This window comes from Gracilinanus agilis, chromosome 4, assembly GCF_016433145.1.
Source record: "Gracilinanus agilis isolate LMUSP501 chromosome 4, AgileGrace, whole genome shotgun sequence".
Classification (NCBI taxonomy): domain Eukaryota; kingdom Metazoa; phylum Chordata; class Mammalia; order Didelphimorphia; family Didelphidae; genus Gracilinanus; species Gracilinanus agilis.
In genome coordinates this window covers 333328955-333348820 of record NC_058133.1, presented here as the reverse complement: position 1 = coordinate 333348820, position 19866 = coordinate 333328955, and the positions used below count along the sequence as shown (strand labels likewise).

Below are 19866 nucleotides of genomic sequence, written 5' to 3'. Positions count from 1 at the left end.
GACAGTATTTTTCCTTTGTTGCAGAATTCTGGGATTGAAAAGGCCTTTCTGTTTGATGTGGTCAGTAAAATTTATATTGCAACAGATAGTACCCCTGTGGATATGCAGACTTATGAACTCTGCTGTGATATGATAGATGTGGTTATCGACATTTCTTGTATATATGGGTAAGTTGAGTGAATTGTTATTTGAACAAGGCCTTTCTACTCTTACATAACATTTTGTTTTAAGGTATTATTTTATTTAAGACATTTAGGGATGGGAAAATGGGACGAGCATTTATATAGCACCTACTGCCTGCTAGGCACAGTGTTAAGTGTTTTTACAAATAAATTAGCTCATTGGATCCTTACATAACATTTTGTTCAAAGTTGTTTTATTTAAGATATTTAGGAAGGGGAAGTGGGACAGCATTTATATAGCACCTACTGTATGCTAGGTACTGTTCTAAATGTTTTTACAAATAAATTAACTCATTGGATCCTTGCATAACATTTTGTTTGAAGTTGTTTTATTTAAGACATTTAGGGAAGGGGAAATGGGACAGCATTTATGTAGTACCTGCTGTTTGCTAGGCACAGTGCTAAGTGTTTTTACAAATAAATTAACTCCCTGGATCCTTACATATTGTTTTGTTTTAAGGTGTTGTTTTATTTAAGACATTTAGGGAAGGGGAAATGGGATGAGTATTTTTATATAGCACCTATTATGTGCTAGATAATGTGCTAAGTGTTTTTATACATAAATTAACTCACTGGATCCTTACAATTGGGAGATAGCTGTTATTATTATCCCCATTTTACAGTGGAAGAAACTGAAACAGGCCTAATATTACATTACTAGAGCAGCTGTCAAATTTTTTTTTAAAACAAGATAGAAATATACAATAAGAGCTGTAAAACTGTTCATGCTTTTTGACTTAGGGATCCCATTACTAAGATTAGACTCTAAGGGCATTATTGAGAATGTAAAAAGCTGTTTGTATATATGATAAAATATTCATGGAAGCTTTAACCTTAATGACAAAAATAACTTCAAATAACACAAATGCAATGTTTGGGGAAAATGGCTGATTAGTTTGTGATATTTGAATGTAATGGATGGCATTATGTTATTAGAAATGACAAATATTGGAAATAGAAAGAAAATAAGGGAAACATATGAAGAGATGAAAAGACAAGAAAAGAGAATAATACATAATATGAATACAGTTTTAAAAAATAGCCACAGTGCCATTTCTTAATGGCACAATAATTCTCCATTACATCAATAAGCCAAAATTAGTTCACATGTTCCCCAATTGATGGGCATCCTCAATAATGCTAATTTATCTCTTTTTTAGTGATTGGCTAAGAGGAAGAAGAGACTCAAAACAGGGAGAAAAATTTGGGAGCTAGAGGTGATGACCATTTGAACTGAGTTAGTGACATTTTGAATTGAGAGAAGGGAAGGATGTTAGAGATATGGTGGTGGAATCTGTAAGGCTTGGCAACTTGAATATGAAGGATTGATGAGAGAGAGAGATGAGGATGATACCCTCAGTAGAAATGGAGATATTTGAAAGAAAGTAAGGGTTTGGAAAAAAAAGATAATGAATTCTCCAAATCTTTTCCACAATCATTTTCAACAATATCATACATATAGTCAGTTGAACATCTTTAGCTACATCCGTTTCATTCATTTGCAATGTAAAATAGGAAAATTTTAGTTTTTCAGTGTTAGTTGGTTTCTATTGATTGTTTTTGTTTTAAAATTATCTACATTTCTCCCTGTATTACTTGCTCCTTCTACCCCTTCCCTATGAAATGTCCATTATAACAAGTAAGAAAAAGAGGGAGAAGGAAAAAAAACTCCAACAAAACTGATCTACACATCCCAAGTTTTATATTAAATGACCTTCTACATCTGTGGAACTCCACCTCTGCAAAGGGGTATATGGGGGTGAGGGCGACTTCTTGTATCATTTATTTGAATGCTTTTTCTTTTCATCATTGACTTTCTTGTAGTATATGTCGAATATTACAATCTCTGAGTGAATGTATATAGGTATGGGGATGGTGAAGTACCTCAGTGGATAGAGCACCAGGCCTAGAGATGGGAGGTCCTGGGTTCAAATCTTGCCTCAGATACTTCCTAGCTTGCCACTGTGGACATATCACTTAACTCTCATTGCCTCACCCTTACTGCTACTCTTCTACCTTGGAACTAATACACAATACTGATTCTAAGAGGGAAAGTAAAGGTTTAAAAAAAGTGTACAGTGATTTGGGTCACTTTAATTGCTTAATTTTAAATTATGCAGAAAGGCTGTACCAAGTAACTGCTCCACTACCAGTGCATTAGGTGCATGTTTTTCTACTACCCTTTAATCATTTCCATTTTTTGTTATATTTGCCAGTCTTCTTGTTACGAGGTAAGTCCTCAGAGTTGCTTTGGTTTATATTTCTATTAGTGTTAGTGAAATGATAGGTTTCAGTTCTTCTTTGGAGAAATCAAAGATAAAATTAAAGATATACTTTGTGTCAGATCCTGTACTAAGCACAAGGAATAAAATAAAATGGCAAAAAAAAAGGCCTTGAGGATTCTTGCCCTCAGGGAGCTAATAATCTAATGAAATGTTTGTTCATGTCCCTTAACCACTTATTGAATGTGTTTTTCTCTTCTATATTTCTGTTAGTTGTCTTTATCTTGGCTGAGATGCTTTTCAGAGGTATTTAGTATAATTTTTTTTCATTTGACTAGTTAGAATAGATGCATTGATTTTATTCATGCAAAGTCTTTTAAATTTCGTGTAATTGAAATTATCTGAAGTTATCTTTTGTAATTGACTATCCCATGTTTGGTTAAGAATACCTTTCCTATACATGCAAATTGTGAAAGATGTGATTTGCTTGCTTACATTTTAATGTAATGATCTTTACTATTAAGACCAAGCATTCGTTTTGAATTTTTGTGGAATGTGATCTAAAATGTTGATATAAGCTTAATTTCTATCAGATCTAGTTTTCCCAGTAGTTATGATGAAATACAGTTTGTTTGTTTTTTCTTTCTCTTTCCTTCTTTCCTTCCTTCCCTCCTTCCTTCCCTCCTTTCCTTCCTTCCCTCCTTCCTTCCCTCCTTCCTTCCTTCCTTCCTTCCTTCCTTCCTTCCTTCCTTCCTTCCTTCCTTCCTTCCTTCCTTCCTTCCAAACCCTTACCTTCTATCTTAGAAGCAATGCTACTTATTGTTTTCAAGGCAATGGGAGTTAAATGACTTGCCCAGAGTTATACAGCTAGGATGTATCCGAAGCTGGATTTGAACCCAAGACCTCCCATCTCTAGGCCTGGCCCTCAATCCAGTAAGCCACCTAGCTGCCCTTAGTAGTTATTTCTAAAGTAATTAAAATTTTGGAATTTGTTTAACACTGGATTATTGAGTTTTTCTTTTATTCTTCCTTGTTTGAAATTTGATATACTTTTAAAAATGTAACCAGTAAAAAATGGTTTTGATGATTGCTGCTAAATAACATTTTGATGTCTAGAAGTGCTATTCCACTTTTAATCTGACCTTTTTTCATGATTTTCTTTCAAATTTGCATATTTTATTACTCTAGAGGAGTATTTGAATAATCTTGTTTGATTCAAATGTACTTTACATTTGAAAGTTTTCCTCCTGGATGATTACACAATATTTTTTTTTCTCCTCATTGGAATTATTTAAGTACATAGAATTTTGTCTTAGAGTTTGAAGTATATAATTATTTTTCTGTGTCTTTTGATTTCTTCACTATTGGTATATTTTTTCCTAAAGTCAGAAGTTCAGTTTTCTTGGATTATTTTCTGCACTATTTTGTAGAAATCTTTTATCATATTCTTCTGAGAGACTTGTGATCCTTAATTTGTCTCAGTGCATTGTGTTTTTGAAGTTAGCGACCTTTGCTTATATAGAGATCATATGTCCTTTTAACATTATTGCTGTTATCAGAGAAAGAACTGTGAAATCAGAAATGCATTATAAAAATATATGCTCAATCATGTAGTGTGGTACGGATGTGATGATTAGGGTTTTGATGTTAAAGGATCAATTTACTGCAAATATGAATAACATAGAACAATGATACATGTACAACCCAACAGAACTGCTTGTCGGCTTTGGGAGGGGGGGAGAAGAGACTGGGGGAGTGGGATTATGAATCATGTAACCATGGGGAAATAGTCTAAATTAAAAAATTTTTTTAATTATTATTATTTTTTTACATTTTTTTAACCCTTAACTTCTGTGTGTTGGCTCCTAAGTAGAAGAGTGGGCAATGGGAGTCAAGTGACTTGCCCAGGGTCACACAGCTGGGAAGTGTCTGAGGCCAGATTTGAACCTAGGACCTCCTGTCTCTAGACCTGACTCTCAATCCACTGAGCTACCCAGCTGCCCTATTTTAAAAATTATTGCTGTTAGCCTTTATTCGATTTTTTCTTACTGTACTATTTTTGTACTTCAAATTATATTATTCTCTTTTTGCTTCTTAAGAGAAATTCACCATCATGGGTTCTGGTTTTCCTGATATGTTCGTTATTTCTGCTGGGAAGGTGATAGATTTTAACATTTGTTCTCTTCTGTAGTTTTCATTTCTTTTTTGAACCATCCTGGAATTTTTATTCCATACTCTCTTGGGATTCTACAGGGAATAGCTTCAATTTTGTTTGTAATATAATATTTATTAAGACAACTTTGCAATCTCTTTGAGGATTTAGTACTTACCTTTTGTTTAATTTTAGCATCCTCTCTTAATTTATCTGCTTGCACCTGACATTTTTAATTGCTCTTGAAATCTTTTGTATGTCATCCTTACTTCTTTATGTTCATCTCTTACTTTCTTACTTCTCTTCCTTGGTAACAGTTATACTTCTGGTATTAGAAGGCAGAGCTGCTTCCTAGTGGGAGTTTTACTTTTTCTTATCCTCTGTCCCAACCCTACATATCTCCAGGGGGACAGGACTGGCCCTAGATGGATTTAAATCCCTATTCCTTCCAGCTAAGCACAATTAGTCATACTAGTCCCCTGTACCAGTCCCTTTTCTGGCACTCGTCCTTTCCCTTTTTGCCTGGATTGAATCAGACTCTTCTGCTTTTTATACGTCTGGGAGAGAGTAGTATAAATGGTTTTTACAGAGTCTCTGCAGCCTTGGTGTTCTCTAACTTAGAGCCCCATCTTAGGCAGAAGACAACTTTATTATTACCCCCACATTATCCTTCATGTGTCTGGGCAAAATCAACGTCTGCTGCTTGTTGCAAAGGGGTAGAAGACGAGCAGGGAGTGAGATATTCCAGAAAAATCTTTGTAGCAGAAGGGCAATCAATATGTGGGTCCGAGTACAAGCTTGTGGATTGATTTGTATGGGCTGTGGAGCATGGTGGGAAAATGATAAATTAAGGATTAGTGTAATCCAGTGTTAATTAGTGAGGCTTTTACCTTATCAAGCCTTTTGCTTTCTTATCATGGAAATTCAACTATAATTGCTAGTACATGATTTCTATTTGGGAGGATTTCTCAGAACGAAAGGGAAACTAAGAAAATTATTTGTCTATCATATTTTTGGTCACCAATTAGAAGTCCCTAATCTTCAGACATGGGCAATTAACATTTTGATCATATCAATAGCTGCAGGTAGCACCTTACTTTTATTTCTTTAATGGGATGAAGCTTTTTATACTTTGCAATTATATAACTTAATATGATACCAATAATTCTTTGGATGTTATAGATTTTTTAAAAGTTTTTGCTTATTAAAGGCATCTTTTTTTCTGAAAAAAAAAAAGAACAAAAAATATTATGACTTCTGTTTGGGCAGCCTGAGTTTGAAATACTAAGATATATCTAGTTAGAAATATTCTGTTAAGCAGTTGGTCATGTACAAATGATGATCTTGATTTTTTTTTCCTGGCTCTGCTTCTCTCTGGATTTTGCTACCAAGACTCCACTTGCCTTCTTACCCTGTAAGTTCCCTCAGTCCCTCTGGCCTTCACACCCTTGAATGTCTCTCCATCCTTGTGGCCCCCTTTTCCCACTGGAGAGTTCCTCCTGGAATATCCCTTTTGAGGAAGGGCCCATTCTTCTTTGTTACTATCTCAGCTCTACTTTTGACTCATTGGACTTTGCTACCATACTTTTGTGGGTACCTGTCCTTCTGCACTCCCCAACCTTTTTAGCTCCCCTCTGTGTTGTTTTCTCCATCAGAACATAAGCTCCTTGCTTATATTTTTATTCCCAGGGCTTAGCATAGTACCTGGCACATAGTAATAGTAAATGCTTAATCAATGTTTATTGCCTTGCTTAGAGCTCAGAAAAATCTATGACTAGAGGTATAGATTTCGACTCATCTGTGTAGAGATGAAAACTGAACTTGGTTTGTGTGTGTACGTTGTCTAGAATAAAAGAGACTTAAAACAGTATTTTGACTCTGCTTTGCCTGACTTATGATGGTAACTCATGACAGGGAAGTGGTGATTCCTTGGTATCTCATCACCCTGTGAGGTTCCTCTTCTGACTTGGATCCTGCTCTCTCTCTCATATCATTAATGATGTCAAAGGTTTGCAAATGCTTCCTTAAAAATTCCACTGAGGCCTCTTTGTTCCTCTTGCAAGACTTCTTTCCCCCCCCCCCCTCCTGACCATGGTCTTTTGCATCTGCACTAACTTTCCTTGAGGCAGCTTTCCTTAGGGAAGAGTTCAACAGTTCTTTTAAGCCAGCAGTCCTTGAATAGGGGGGCATCCTGTAGCACTCAACTCCCACCTGCAACCACCTAGCACTGAATTAGGTTATTTTGAAGAAAGCTTTTTGTAAATTTTAAAATGTTATATAAAGGCAACCCATTAGTATCAATTCTCCCCAACCACAAAAAGTCCAGGTTAAGGAAGATAATTAAAAATACCATGCATAAAATAAATTTAGGCAGGAAAGACAAATTCTGTTAAATCAGTGTAGGCAAAACCAAGTACAAGTTTTATGAGGTCCTATTTTAGTTGACTAACCTTAGTTTCTGTTTGGTCCTGATGATCTGAAGTCATTAATCAAAACAGGAGTAGTCAAAGTAACTGGAAGTGAGACCAAGGAATTATTCTTCCACATTGAGCCTGAGGGTGAATGGCAACATTATGTGGTTTTAGAGAATGTTTCATTTCAATATATTTCAATATAAACTTGCCATATTGTGGCTTCTTAAAAGTTGTGATGGGCCCACCCATTTCTGCTGGGTGAGCAGCAACAAAATATGAAAATCTGAGCATGTGAGAATAGATTTATGTTGCAACCAAAATAAACTGAAAACAAAATCAATCTGCTACAGATGTAATTATATTTATGATTGTTACTATGTTTAATGGCAGTTAGACATATTTGGGAAACCAAGTCATGTGAACTGTAATTAGTACTATTCTTATACAAAAATGAGCACTTTGGGGGGGGGCAATTAGGGAAAGGACAGGAGGAAATTGTTTAAACTCTTACTCCCTTGGATTGATCATAAATTAGTGGAACATAAGCATCTCTCCTTTCCTATCAGGGGTATCTTACCACCTCAAGTGTTAAGAAAATTGAGGGCCATAAACTCTTCTTTCACTTTCACATTCTCAGGGTCAACCTTATCAAAGGTAGAAATGACCATTCTTTTAGTTTAATTTTGTTTGCTCTGATTGTTTTTTTCTTATTGTACTGATCTCAATAGATACCTATAAACATGAAATGTTCACATATAAATAATAGAAAACAGGATTGTATTTGAATTATGAATCCCTATAATGTATAGATTGTTTTTTTAAGTATGTGTTAAATTTAACATTGATGTCAGTTACTGCTCTTTTAAACTTCCTTCTTTGTTTTTCTGCATATTGTAATTTTTTGACATTGTTTTATTTGTTGTTTTTCATCTTTATCACTACCCTGTCCAGGCCTCTTCCTCAACTCTACCTCTTGAATAACAACTTTTCCTTGTAACAAATAGATCTAGTCACTAAAAGATTTTGGAATTATGAAGAAGTCCAGAAAATATGGGACAACTGGAAGGAAACTTAGAGGACCTAAAGTTCACCCCCCCACATACACCCCATTTTATAGATTAGGAAACTGAAGACCTCATAGGTTAAATAACTTACCCAGAGCCACATAGAGCTAGTAAGTGCATGAGGTGGGATACCAGGTCTTGAACTTGAATTGATCTGAGACTAAAGGAAGTAAGAACTCAAACTTTAAGAATTAAGAACTCAAAAAATAAGAAAGATTGAGAAGGATTAGAAGAGCTTAAGAATAAGGATGTAAAGAGGAAGAAGAGAAAATAGTGAAGGAAAAGACTAACCTATGAAAACAAAAAGTGAAAAAAGATCTGAAGAGGTGAGATGGAATGTCAGGAAGTTAACCTGTATCAGGAAGTTAAAGAAAAGAAAAATGTAACAGAGGATAAAAGAAAGAAGAACCTTTAAACACTTTGAGATAAGAAAGAAATGTAAGACTCTTCCTGAAGAGAAGCAGGCTAGACACTCCAAAGAGAAAACCACTATTTACCCTCAAGGGAATCGATCCTTGAATGCCATCCAATACCCTCTGGTGAGGTACTTGTTGTTTGTAGTAGAGTTACAAGTAGAGTACAAGAGTAGCTACTTGTTGCTTGATGACAGTGGAATGGTCTGTTGGCTTCCTGGGGAACATATCTAAGATGGAACCAAAAAAGGAAACTCCAATCCTTCCTGGGATTTGTGAGTCTCAATGATTACCACCCACTTCTGGTAATAGTGTCGCAAGGACCCCAGAAAGCATCGTTGAAGATCATGAAGTCTTGAGTAAGAAATTGAAGACCTCAGGGATACAAGTGATCTTTTCATCACTGCCATTTACTGAAATCAAAGTAATCAAGAGAGAAAGACAGTGAGAAGTGATTAGTATTTTGGTGTCTGAGAAAAAGATTTGGATTTTTGAACCATGGCTTAAAATATAGGAGTGAAAGGCTCCTGACCAAAGATAAGAGTACATTTGACAAAGCCTACTAAAAATGCATTTACCTGGAAACTTAAAAATATAATAAATGGTTTTTAAAGGAAAAGAAGTGGACCAAAACCACTTATATAGATTTACCAAGTTAGATTCCATGGAAATTAGTAATACTGTATGGGGAAAATAGTAGTAGAGACACTAAAAAATTCATAGAACTCAAAACCCAAGAAATGAACCAGTAATATAGCCCATCATGGATCCCTACAGATGAATGCACAAAATACATGTAACAAACAAGATAAATCAAAGATCTTAATGCATGTAGACCAGTTCGATAGGTATCACTGAGATTTGGTGTAATAATATTATTAACAAGGATATGGCTCTGGTAGAGATATGCTTTATATCAAGATGGGCAAAAGGAGGGATGAAATGTCATTTTTATAATAATAAAATGTACTCAAGTGAGGAAATCCAAGAACCTGTTGGAGGGAAGTGTGATGGAAAGCATTTGAGCAAAACTCAAAGGAGAGGTATAACAGAAAATAATGTAATCAGAGTATAATATCTACCAGTGATGTCAAACTCAAGTAGAAATGAGGGCCACTAGATTGTAAATAAGGATTCCGGCAGGCAAATACTGACATTATCTGTGCTTTATTTTTTAAAAATTTGCAAAAGATTGCCCAATTACATTTTAATCTGGTTCAGGCAGTGCACATTTAACACCTCTAGTATTAGGTGTTAACAGAACAGAAAGAAGAAAGAGATGATTTCAGGGAACAGATCACAAGACTAGAACCAAAGGTATCATACAGTAGATCACTGAGACTATGGTTATTCCAACATGTTCTGAAACATTCTGTCTACTATAGGTAGGACCACTAATTTCAATTTTATAATCCCAGGTGACTGGAGGGACAGAAAAATGAGGAAATTAGAAATAAGATTAGGTTATTGGGGAAAGAAGATAATGAGTTATACTTTGGATATATTGAGCTTATATGAGATAAGCAAATAGAGATTTGTAGTAAGCAACAGGACTTGGAACTCAGGAGAAAGAAAAGGACTGGATATTTAGACTTAGTAGTGTTCTACATAGAGATGTTAGTTGAACCCATAGAAATCAATGAAGGCTTTGAGAGAGATTATAAAGAAAGAAGAGAGCCCAAGATAGAGCCTAGATAGCTATATACTCAGATGGGGAGCAGGACATTGATTATGATTCAGCAAAAGAGACTGATGAAGGACAGTAGGACAGTTAGGAGAAGAACCAGGAGAGATAAGTGTTTTAACAACCCAAGGAGGAAAAAATCTAGAAATGTGTGATCTAAATAGTCAGATCCTACAGAGAGGTCAAGAAGGATGAGGACAGAAAAGGCTATTCTTTTTAGCAATAGCAGTTTCCTGGCAAACTCTGAGAGAATAATTTTCAGTTGAGAGATAAGTTCATATGCAAGCTGCAAGCAGTTCAGAAGGGAGTGGGAGATACGAGGAAGTGGGAACAAGGAGCATAGACTTTTTTCCAGGAGTTGAGCTATGAAACAAGAAGCTATGACATGGTGAAGAGTGATCTGGCCTTGGAACAAAGAAGAACTGGGTTCAATCATGCCTCTAACAAATACTGACTTTGTGATTAAGAAAGGCATTTAACTCCTCAATGCTCTTGGCAACTGTTTAGAACTAAGTTGCAGAGAAGGTACAACCAGTATTGGTAAAGGGAGTCCCCTCATCTGGGAGTTTCCTATATTAATAAAATCAGAGGTCTTATCCCTGTATTTGGCTATGAAAAGAGTTTAAGGATGATAGGTTGAGGAAATTGTAGTTTCAAGTGAAAGTTTATTTGTTTTGGGGGATGGAGAAATATAGGTATGTTAGTTGAGGCAAGCAAGAAACTGCAACCTAAAGTAGGGGCAGCTGGGCTAGCTCAGTGGATTGAGAGCCAGGCCTAGAAACGAAAGGTCCTGGGTTCAAGTACGGGCTCAGACACTTCCCAGCTGGGTGACCCTGAGCGACTGTGTGACCCATTGCTTACTGGTTGTGGCCCTATGCTCCTAGAATGGAGTCCCAGGATAAAAAAATTAAAAAAAAAAAGTTGAGGCAAGCGGGAAAGGAGCCAGTGGATTAGGGATGATCGAAGAGAAGGGATTTTGGAAGGAAGGGGCAAATTCCTAGAAGTAACTAGAGGACATTAGATCCAGGGGCATAAGAAGAAATAGTGGCCTTGGTAAGAAGAGAGCTCCTTTTTAAAAAGATCAATCGAGATAATACTTATAAAGCACTTTGAGGTTAATATGGTGCCACACATTTAAATAGGTCCTATCTAAATCTTTAATCCCCTCTCTTTCTCCTTCCCCTTGGAGATTGAAGCAAAAGAAGAGAAGGTGAAAGATGATACTAAAGAGATCTTTGGTATAGAATTGAGAAGAGAGAGCTCACAACAGATAGAAATTACAGTGTAATATTCTCTTGGCACCTTTCTTCCAGAGAAAGACTTTGGGCTGAATTGGTTAGCTTTTTCAAAATGAAGGATCAGTAGTTTAAAGATCCATTCACTTCACCTGACATTAATACTTTTATATACAAGAGGATTTTTTTCCTTTATAATGTTAGGGAATAAAGAGCTATTGTGAATCATGATTTTTTTTTGCCCTTATATAGACCAGATTTTACTTAATAGCACCCATTTCAAATAGGCAACTTATTTGAAAAATTTTGTGATTGCATTTCATATAAAACCAAAACCTCAAAATAAAAACCCGAATAAGCAAAAGAGAAAAATAGTATGCTCTGATCTGCATTCTGACTCCACAGTTCTTTCTCTGGAGATGGATAGCTATAAGTCCTTCAGAATTGTCCTGGATTATTGTATTGCTGAGAGTAACTAAGTCTATAACAGTTAATCATTCTACAGTATTGTTTTTTACTGTGTATAATGTTCTCTTGGTTCTGCTTATTTCACTGGGCATCAATTCACATAGATTTTTCTAGCTTTTTCTGAAATTATCCTGTTCATCATTCCTTATTTATAGCATAATAATAGTATTCTCTCACCAACATGTACCACAGTTTGTTCAGCCATTCCCCAATTGAGGGACATCCCCTCAATTTCCAATTCTTTGCCACTACAAAAAGAGCAGCTATGAATATTTTGTACAAAAAGTGCCCTTTTTTCTACTGCAAATATGAATAACATGGAAATAGGCTTTGAACCATGATACATGTATAACCCAGTGGAACTGCTTGTTGGCTTTGGGAGTGGGGAGGAAGAAATAGGGGGTGGAATCATGAATTATGTAACCATGGAAAAATATTCTAAATAAAAATTAAAAAGTAACTAAAACAAAAAACCAAGTAGGTCCTTTCTCCTTTTTTATGATCTTTTGGAATACAGACTCAGTAGTGGCATATAGGATCAAAAGATATACTAAATTTTATGACCTTTTGGGCATAGTTCCAAATTACCCTCCAGAATGGTTAGATTCCCATTAGTTCCCAAGTCCACCAACAATGTATTAGTGTCACAATAAAAGTGAAATATTTTTTAGTCTGAATCTTATCTTCCACTGTGTCAGATGTTGGTGAGAGGGTGTTGTACTGTATACTATATTGCTGTAAACCTTTGTGCTTTGGCCATTCTCTGAAAACCAAAAGAGAGGTGACTATGACTTTAGTTTCTACTGTTTGAAGACACAGACTGGTGAGGTCTCAACATCACCTCCAACACTGTCCTTCAAAGCTAGGGGTAGCATGGAGATCATGAAGGATGCACCAGCTTAAAATAATCCATCAGTAACATCTGCTTCATGCCCCCGTTTGAGATCCTTAAGGATCTTCTGGTCCCTAGAGGCTGCAGATATTCCAGCACAAAGTTTTCTCTAACACCTTTTAATTTCTCATTGAGCCACAACCCTGATTTTGCCTGCTTGGCCTTAGAGCCCAAAGGATTTGCACTATAGAGGCATAATTATGACACAAAACTTGAGTTTTAAAGGCAAACAATGAAAATATGCAATGAATGCACAAGGAGCTCTTTACGGTGGTAGGGTGAAGAAGACCAGTAAAGTGCCTAGTAGAATACCAGCTGCTCCACACACTTATGTGTATCACACCTCTAATTTTTTTTTCTTCTGTACACAGCCACAAATGTGTGTGGTTGCCAATGTGAAAGCGAAAAGGAGGTTACTAATAAAATCTCTAGAATGCTTGGAATTACAAAAATTAAACATGTAGGTGTTGAAGATTAACTCTAATGTCATTTTATTTTTTGTTGCTTTGCACAATTTAACATATGTTTTAGAATTAAGCATTAAATTCAAATACCTTTTTTAAAAAAAAAACTAAGTGCATTAAATCAGTATTTGTGTTTTTTTTTAGTGGGGGGAGCTTCAGGGTAGAGAATGGAGAACCATAACTTTGCCAGAGACCTATATCCTTCCCATATGCATGATTCACTCCTTCTTAGGACTGTTTCCAGGATTGGACCAGATGAACCAACAAGTTGTCCTTAATAGAAATAGTTTTAATTACTTCAGCCTGCATCTGATTAAAAGTAAAAACTGAGAGAGTATCTGAAGAAATAAGGGACCATGGAAACCTTCTGTTAGGGAGAGACAAGGACATTGCCAGAAAAATGCCCCTTTGACTGGCATAGGAGTTTGAGATCCTTAAGGGTCTTCTGGTTCCTAGAGGCTGCAGATATTCCAGCACAAAGTTTTCTCTAACACCTTTTAATTTCTCATTGAGCCACAACCCTAACTTTGCCTGCTTGGCCTTAGAGCCTAAAGGATCTCAAACACAAAAAGAGTTGTATACCTTTCTGATTAGCTTAAGGCTCAATTATCATTATTATGCTAGTGCCCTGCTAATAAAGAGTGTGAGCTTTCATTCAGAGTTGGAAAGTCACAACCAGAGAGCGCTATTGTAAGCCCTCAAATATATTCCGTAGTTGTCCTAGAGAGTAAGTTGCTCAGCATTTAACTGTTAGTAGGAAAGTAATTATCATGCATGTTTATATTCATGTGTTTGTATATCTCTGAGATCTTGTACTGAAAAATACTATATGGATAAATAAACTACTTATCCTTACTATAAGGTCTTTAAATAGCCAAGTTCATCAGTCACTGGGCTAAAAACCTGTGGTTATTTCTTGACAGTAAAATGATTTTTTGGTTCTTGTCTACCTTTAGCCTCCAAGAAGATGGAGCAGGAACCCCTTATGACAAAGAATCAACAGCAATTATAAAATTGAATAATACAACGGTTCTTTATTTAAAGGAGGTGACAAAATTTCTGGCCCTCGTTTGTTTCGTCAGAGAAGAAAGCTTTGAAAGAAAAGGTATTTTTATTTTTATTTGTGAGGGTTGAGGGAAGGATTTCAAAAATTCTACTTAGAGCAGAAGTTCTTAACCTGTCATCAGTGAACTTGTTTCTGTGCTATTTTGATAACTATTTCAGCATAATTGGTTTTTAAAAATAATCTTATGAATTCTATGCATCTAAAAACATTTTGAAAAGGTCTATGCAACTCAAAAAAAAAAAAGGAGAGGAACCTTGATTTTGAGGAATAAAATGTTTACTTGCTCCTTTGTACATGGCAATAACTCTAGTACTCTGCAGTTTGAATACATAAGTAAATAGGTCAAGAGAGTATAATCTGAGAGCGTCCCTTTCTACCTCCTCGTCAGGTCAGGTTTCTAATCAGGATTTCACAGAGGTCCAGCGGAACAGGCTGCAGTATTAGAAGCTGACCCTGTTCCTCTTCAGGGAGTACAGAGGGCAGGTTTGCCCATTAGTAAATGAATCTGCCTCACAGTGGCTTTTGGGGTAGTTTGTTCCAGAAGCACTTTTGGTGACCCAAAACTCATGTTTTTCTCTGACTTCTCTGTTGCCTCCTGGAAGGACACCCAGTAGGCTACTGTGGACAATCATGTCCTACCAACCTGCTCTCCCAAGATAAAAGGAGATGGTAATTCAGGCTGCATGAAGATTAAAATAAATGATCCAATCATGTTGATGAAATTGCATTACCTTACTACAACTCAGTGATGTCATTAGGATCCTAATCAAAGTGGGGAAATGAATTTAATGATATTCACATTGTTTTAGAATAACAGAATAGTCTATTCCAAAACAAAATAAGTAAAGCAAATAAAGCTGCATGCTCTTTTTCTCTTTCTAAACTGGGGAATATTTCAACATTGTTCCTTTCAAAATTTTACACTTTTCAGAATTGAGTGTATGGTTTCTGTGTAAATTCTGAGATTGAAGAAAACATATAGATCATTTAGGTCCGAGGGCCCTAAGCTTGTTTTTAAATGCTTTACGAGGCAACTAGGGAGCACAGTGGATAGAATGCCATGCCTGGAGTCGGGAAGATGTGGATTCATATTTGGTCTCAGACAACTTTCTAGCTGTGTGACCCCAAATGCTTAGCCCTTGCTGCTCTTCTGTTTTAGAATTGATACTAATGCAGAAAGGTAAGAATTTTTAAAAATAAAAATACTTTGATAACAATTTCAATATAGTTTCCTCTATTATAAATTAAAAACATTATTCTGAGAATAATTCCATAAGTTTTACCACGCCTTCCAAAAGAGGAAAAGTGGGGAACAAGCAATTATTAAGCACCTTCTATATGCCAGGTACTATACTAAATGCTTTATAAATATTAACTCATTTAATCTTCACAACAACCCTGAGAAGTAGATGCTATTATTATCCTCATTTTATAGTTAGAGAATCTGAAGCAGAGAAGTTAAGTGACTTTCCTGGGGTCACATAGCTAGTAAAACATCTGAGGCTAGATTTGAGCCTAGGTCTTCTTTATCCACTGTAACACCTTCCTGCTGTAGCATATATAAAGGTTAAGAATCCTTGACCTAGAACTCCTTTATTTTATAGATGAGGAAACGACCCAGAGAGGTAAAAGTAAGATTTTCCTAAGATCATACAATTAGAGGGGGGAGAGAGAGAGAGAGAGAGAGAGAGAGAGAGAGAGAGAGAGAGAGAGAGAGACAGAGACAGAGACAGAGAGACAGAGAGACAGAGACAGAGAGAGACAGACAGAGAGAGACAGAGACAGAGACAGAGAGAAAGAGGAGGGGGAGGGAAGGAGAGAGAGGAAGAAAGAGAGAGGGAGAGGGAGGGGGAGAGAGAGAGAGAGAGAGAGAGAGAGAGAGAGAGAGAGAGAGAGAGAGAGAGAGAGAGAGAGCTCTGCCTAACTCCAGATAAGATTAATTCATTAGTGCTGCACAGGGGGTAGCTGGGTAACTCAGTGCATTGAGAGCCAGACCTAGAGACGGGAGGTCCTAGGTTCAAATCCGGCCTCAGACACTTCCCAGTTGTGTGACCATGGGCAAGTCACTTGACCCCCATTGCCCACCCTTACCACTCTTCCACCTAAGAGCCAATACACAGAAGTTAAGGGTTTAAAAAAAACTAAATAAATAAATAGAATCATTAGTGCTGCACAACCAGCAGAGGGCAGTCACCCATTGCTTTTCATGCAAAGATGAAAGTGACTGATGGCTAAGAAATGCGTCAGTATCAGCATTTCTAGCAAATTTTCTGCCTTTCCCCCCCAATTCTCTATTTGCCATGATTGGAAATTTTTATTTATGAATAACAACTGAAGATTAGAAGGAGACAGGTTTAATGGAACAACAGCTACATGTAATAGCTATGTGGATTTGCTTGATTCTCATTATTCTCATTTTACAGATGAGGAAATTGAAACTGAGAGAGGTTAAGGTGATTTGCCCAGAGATGAAGGTCACCCCCAGCTAGGGACTGTCCGAAAGGGGATTCAAACTTAAGTGTTCCTGCTTTAAAGTACTACACTCTATCCATTGTGCCATCTAGAACTCTACACTGGGAAGTGCAAGAGAATTCTAGTTCCTACCCTGGTGCAGCCAATTAACTAGTTGTATGACTTTGGACAAGAGTTGGACACAACTGAAATGACCAAACAACAGCATCCCTAATTCCCTTTAAATTTCCTTAATAGTATGTAATATGAAAGTTGAGAAAGAAATGAAACATGACTGTGAATTCATGAACTCAGTTCTGAAACCACCCACTGTCGCTTTGGGATTTCTGCTGTACTTCCTCAGAAGCCCATTATCATTCAAGCAGAAATCATAATTGAGAGAACTTTAGTTTTAGACCTCCCCAGGGCCAGATTGCTAAATCTGGGAACCTCTAATTCTTGGCCCAGAGGTGGTATGAAACATAAAATATTGCCATGATTTGGATGTTAACTTTTTTTTTTTTTTAACATTTTCATACTTCTCTGCTCTCTTCTCCAGGGCTCATTGACTATAATTTCCACTGTTTCCGCAAAGCCATCCATGAAGTATTTGAGGTGAGGATGAGAATAGCAAAATCTCGGAAAATTCAGAGCCAGATGCGGAAGAAAAAAGGAAGCACTCCTAACGGAACGCCCAGAGTTCTGCTGTGAGATTTCGGTGACTGTCTTTGAGATGAAGGCTATTTGATGAGACGCCACTTGGTGTTGCACTAAGAGGAAGAAGAGAGAGAATTGGACACGTGGCTGGATTTGTCATATAACAATCAGTGCAACAACACACTTGATCCTTTTTAAAAATAATAATAATAAAGTAAGCACTTTCAGCAACAACAACAAAAACCTTGTATATTAAACAGTGAAGTGAAATCTGTTGTAAGAATGTTCTTAATATAAAATGTACATTTTTATTTTCATTTGGTCCATAGTAAGAAAAATCAGTTGTCAGAACTGTCAGGTACTGTACATACTTTGTACTTTTTTGTGTTTTTTTCTCATGGAACAGAACTTTGATAAAAACTAGTTTTCTAAGCTGTTTTCCCTACATGGTGTCAGTGACGTGCATAATAGAATGCATTTGCATATGGCAATCTTAAAAATCATCAAATAATGTTATCTTGACACACTGCCTTTTTTTTCTTTTTTAAAAGAATTTGTGAACATTTGGTACTAGTTATTCACTTAAATATTTCCCCCGACCCCACATCTACCTTTGTAGCTGGAGCAGTTTGGAGCACTGTGCTCCCATGGCAATAAGAACTCTTTTCATATTTATTAACTAACTGATCAAGATTAGTGTTTGTAGATAAAGCCTAGAGTCAAACTAATCCAAACTTTTTCAGAGACCTGACAAATAAATGCCCCATTCTTTCCCAGATCTTTTTACTGTTTTACCTCCAATGCGAGCTCTAAAATAACTTTATACCTGGACAAGATACTCATTTTGTAAACCTGCTCATTGCTGCATTACTGTTTTTACAACATTGAGAACCAGATTTTCAAAGTGGTGTCCACAATTTCTGCAAAGAAGGGTGCTACTGCTGAAATACTGGTACTGGTTGATCTTTTGCACCTGCCATGTGGAATTAAAAGTGATCTCAGGTATTGGGGATATACCCACTGATGGCAGGCTTTAATTATGAGACTGTTTTGAAGTTTGGGGACCTTAGAAAAGGGTTGGGAACAAGGAGATTGGGGCTATGGCACATTTAAGAAGTTTATCCAAGGGCCAACTTCCCATTTTGCCATGTGCTGTCACTGAATGTATCCCACTCAAAGCAACCCCCAGAGCATGGCTTGTTCAGTCTGTTTTCCATCTTTTCTTCTCTATGTTAGGTGTGATTGAATGTACCTTTTTTTCTGGGATTAAAATACACTAATATTCCCTTCTGGTATCCTTCATTTAAGGCTGCAAAGCTATCCTAAAAATGCCTACCAGGCAGTGAAATATTAAATAAGGATAGCTACAGGAAACCTTAGAATTACAGAGAATATTCCCTCCCACGAAAATCAGGCATTCCTATTCATCTTATACCAGGAGAAATGGAAAGATTTGTCAACTTCCTAAGGCTGAGAAAACCCCCCAAGTAACCCCACATAGCTGTAGCATATAGGAGGGGTGAGTGATCTGGGACAAGAAAGGGACATTGGAGAGGATTTATAGTTTTTAGGTTGTAAAAAGTTTTTATATTTAGTTTTTTTTAGATTAGTTTTTTAAATGTTTAGGTTGTAAAAAGGGTTGGGAAAGTACTAAGGTACACCTAGGAGAAATGGTTTGTCTTTCTTGGCTCTCTCCTGCCTCCTCAAAAACCTGCCACCTGAAAACTAAAAGTGTGAGCTGATAAAGAAATTGGGGTATGACTTAAAAGGATCTGAAAACTAAGAAGTTTAATAAAAAGACACAGAGATCGATAAAGCCTGGCCCAGATGGGCATCTGCCCTTTATCATGGCATAGAAGATACAGTGCTGGAGTGGTGTCAGAAAGTCTTGCATTCAAATCCTACCTCTGACACTAACTGTATATCGGTGGACCAGTGGGCAAATCATTTACACTCTCTGGGCCTGATTTTCCTCATTTGTAAAATGATGAGGTTGGACTTGATGATTTTAAGGTCTTTGAGAACTAATCTGTGATCCTATAATTCCTCCCAATGACTGGGCTCTTGGACTGTGGCTCAAGGGAGCTTCTGCCAAGATTTCCTAAGGAGGCTTGTAATGTGCTTTTGCCGAGTTTCAATCTACAACTATATTCAGGTAGTTCCAAACAGCAAATAAATAAAATTTTGGTGTACTATTTCTAAAAAGTCATGAACCTTATACATTTAAATTATTTAAATTTTCCAGAATATTATTTCCTTCTGAACAAATCATTTGAACAAAAAGTAAGTTTTAAATGTGAATTTTCTCTGAAGCTAGAGCCAGCTTTGCCTCTTTAAATAATAGAGTATACCATTAAAATACATGTATTTTAATCCATTTGGCTCTTTCATGCTTATGTTGTAGATATACAATATAGCCATAAATGTTTAAATATACATTATATATATATGTGTACATATATATACGTGTGCCTTAAAAACATATCACCATGACAATTTTGA

General features: G+C 36.5%; 1 protein-coding gene across 1 annotated transcript in view; it reads left to right on the top strand.

Moving 5' to 3' along the window:
- Positions 1-19741, top strand: part of RRAGD (Ras related GTP binding D) — a 63524-nt gene extending 43783 nt beyond the window's left edge. Inside the window, exons 5-7 of the mRNA XM_044676420.1 lie at positions 25-167; positions 14147-14295; positions 17267-19741. Coding sequence (XP_044532355.1) covers positions 25-167; positions 14147-14295; positions 17267-17418 — 444 coding nt within the window. The 3' untranslated portion in view covers positions 17419-19741. The remainder of the gene's footprint in view (positions 1-24; positions 168-14146; positions 14296-17266) is intronic.
- The last annotated feature ends 125 nt before the right edge of the window (positions 19742-19866 follow it).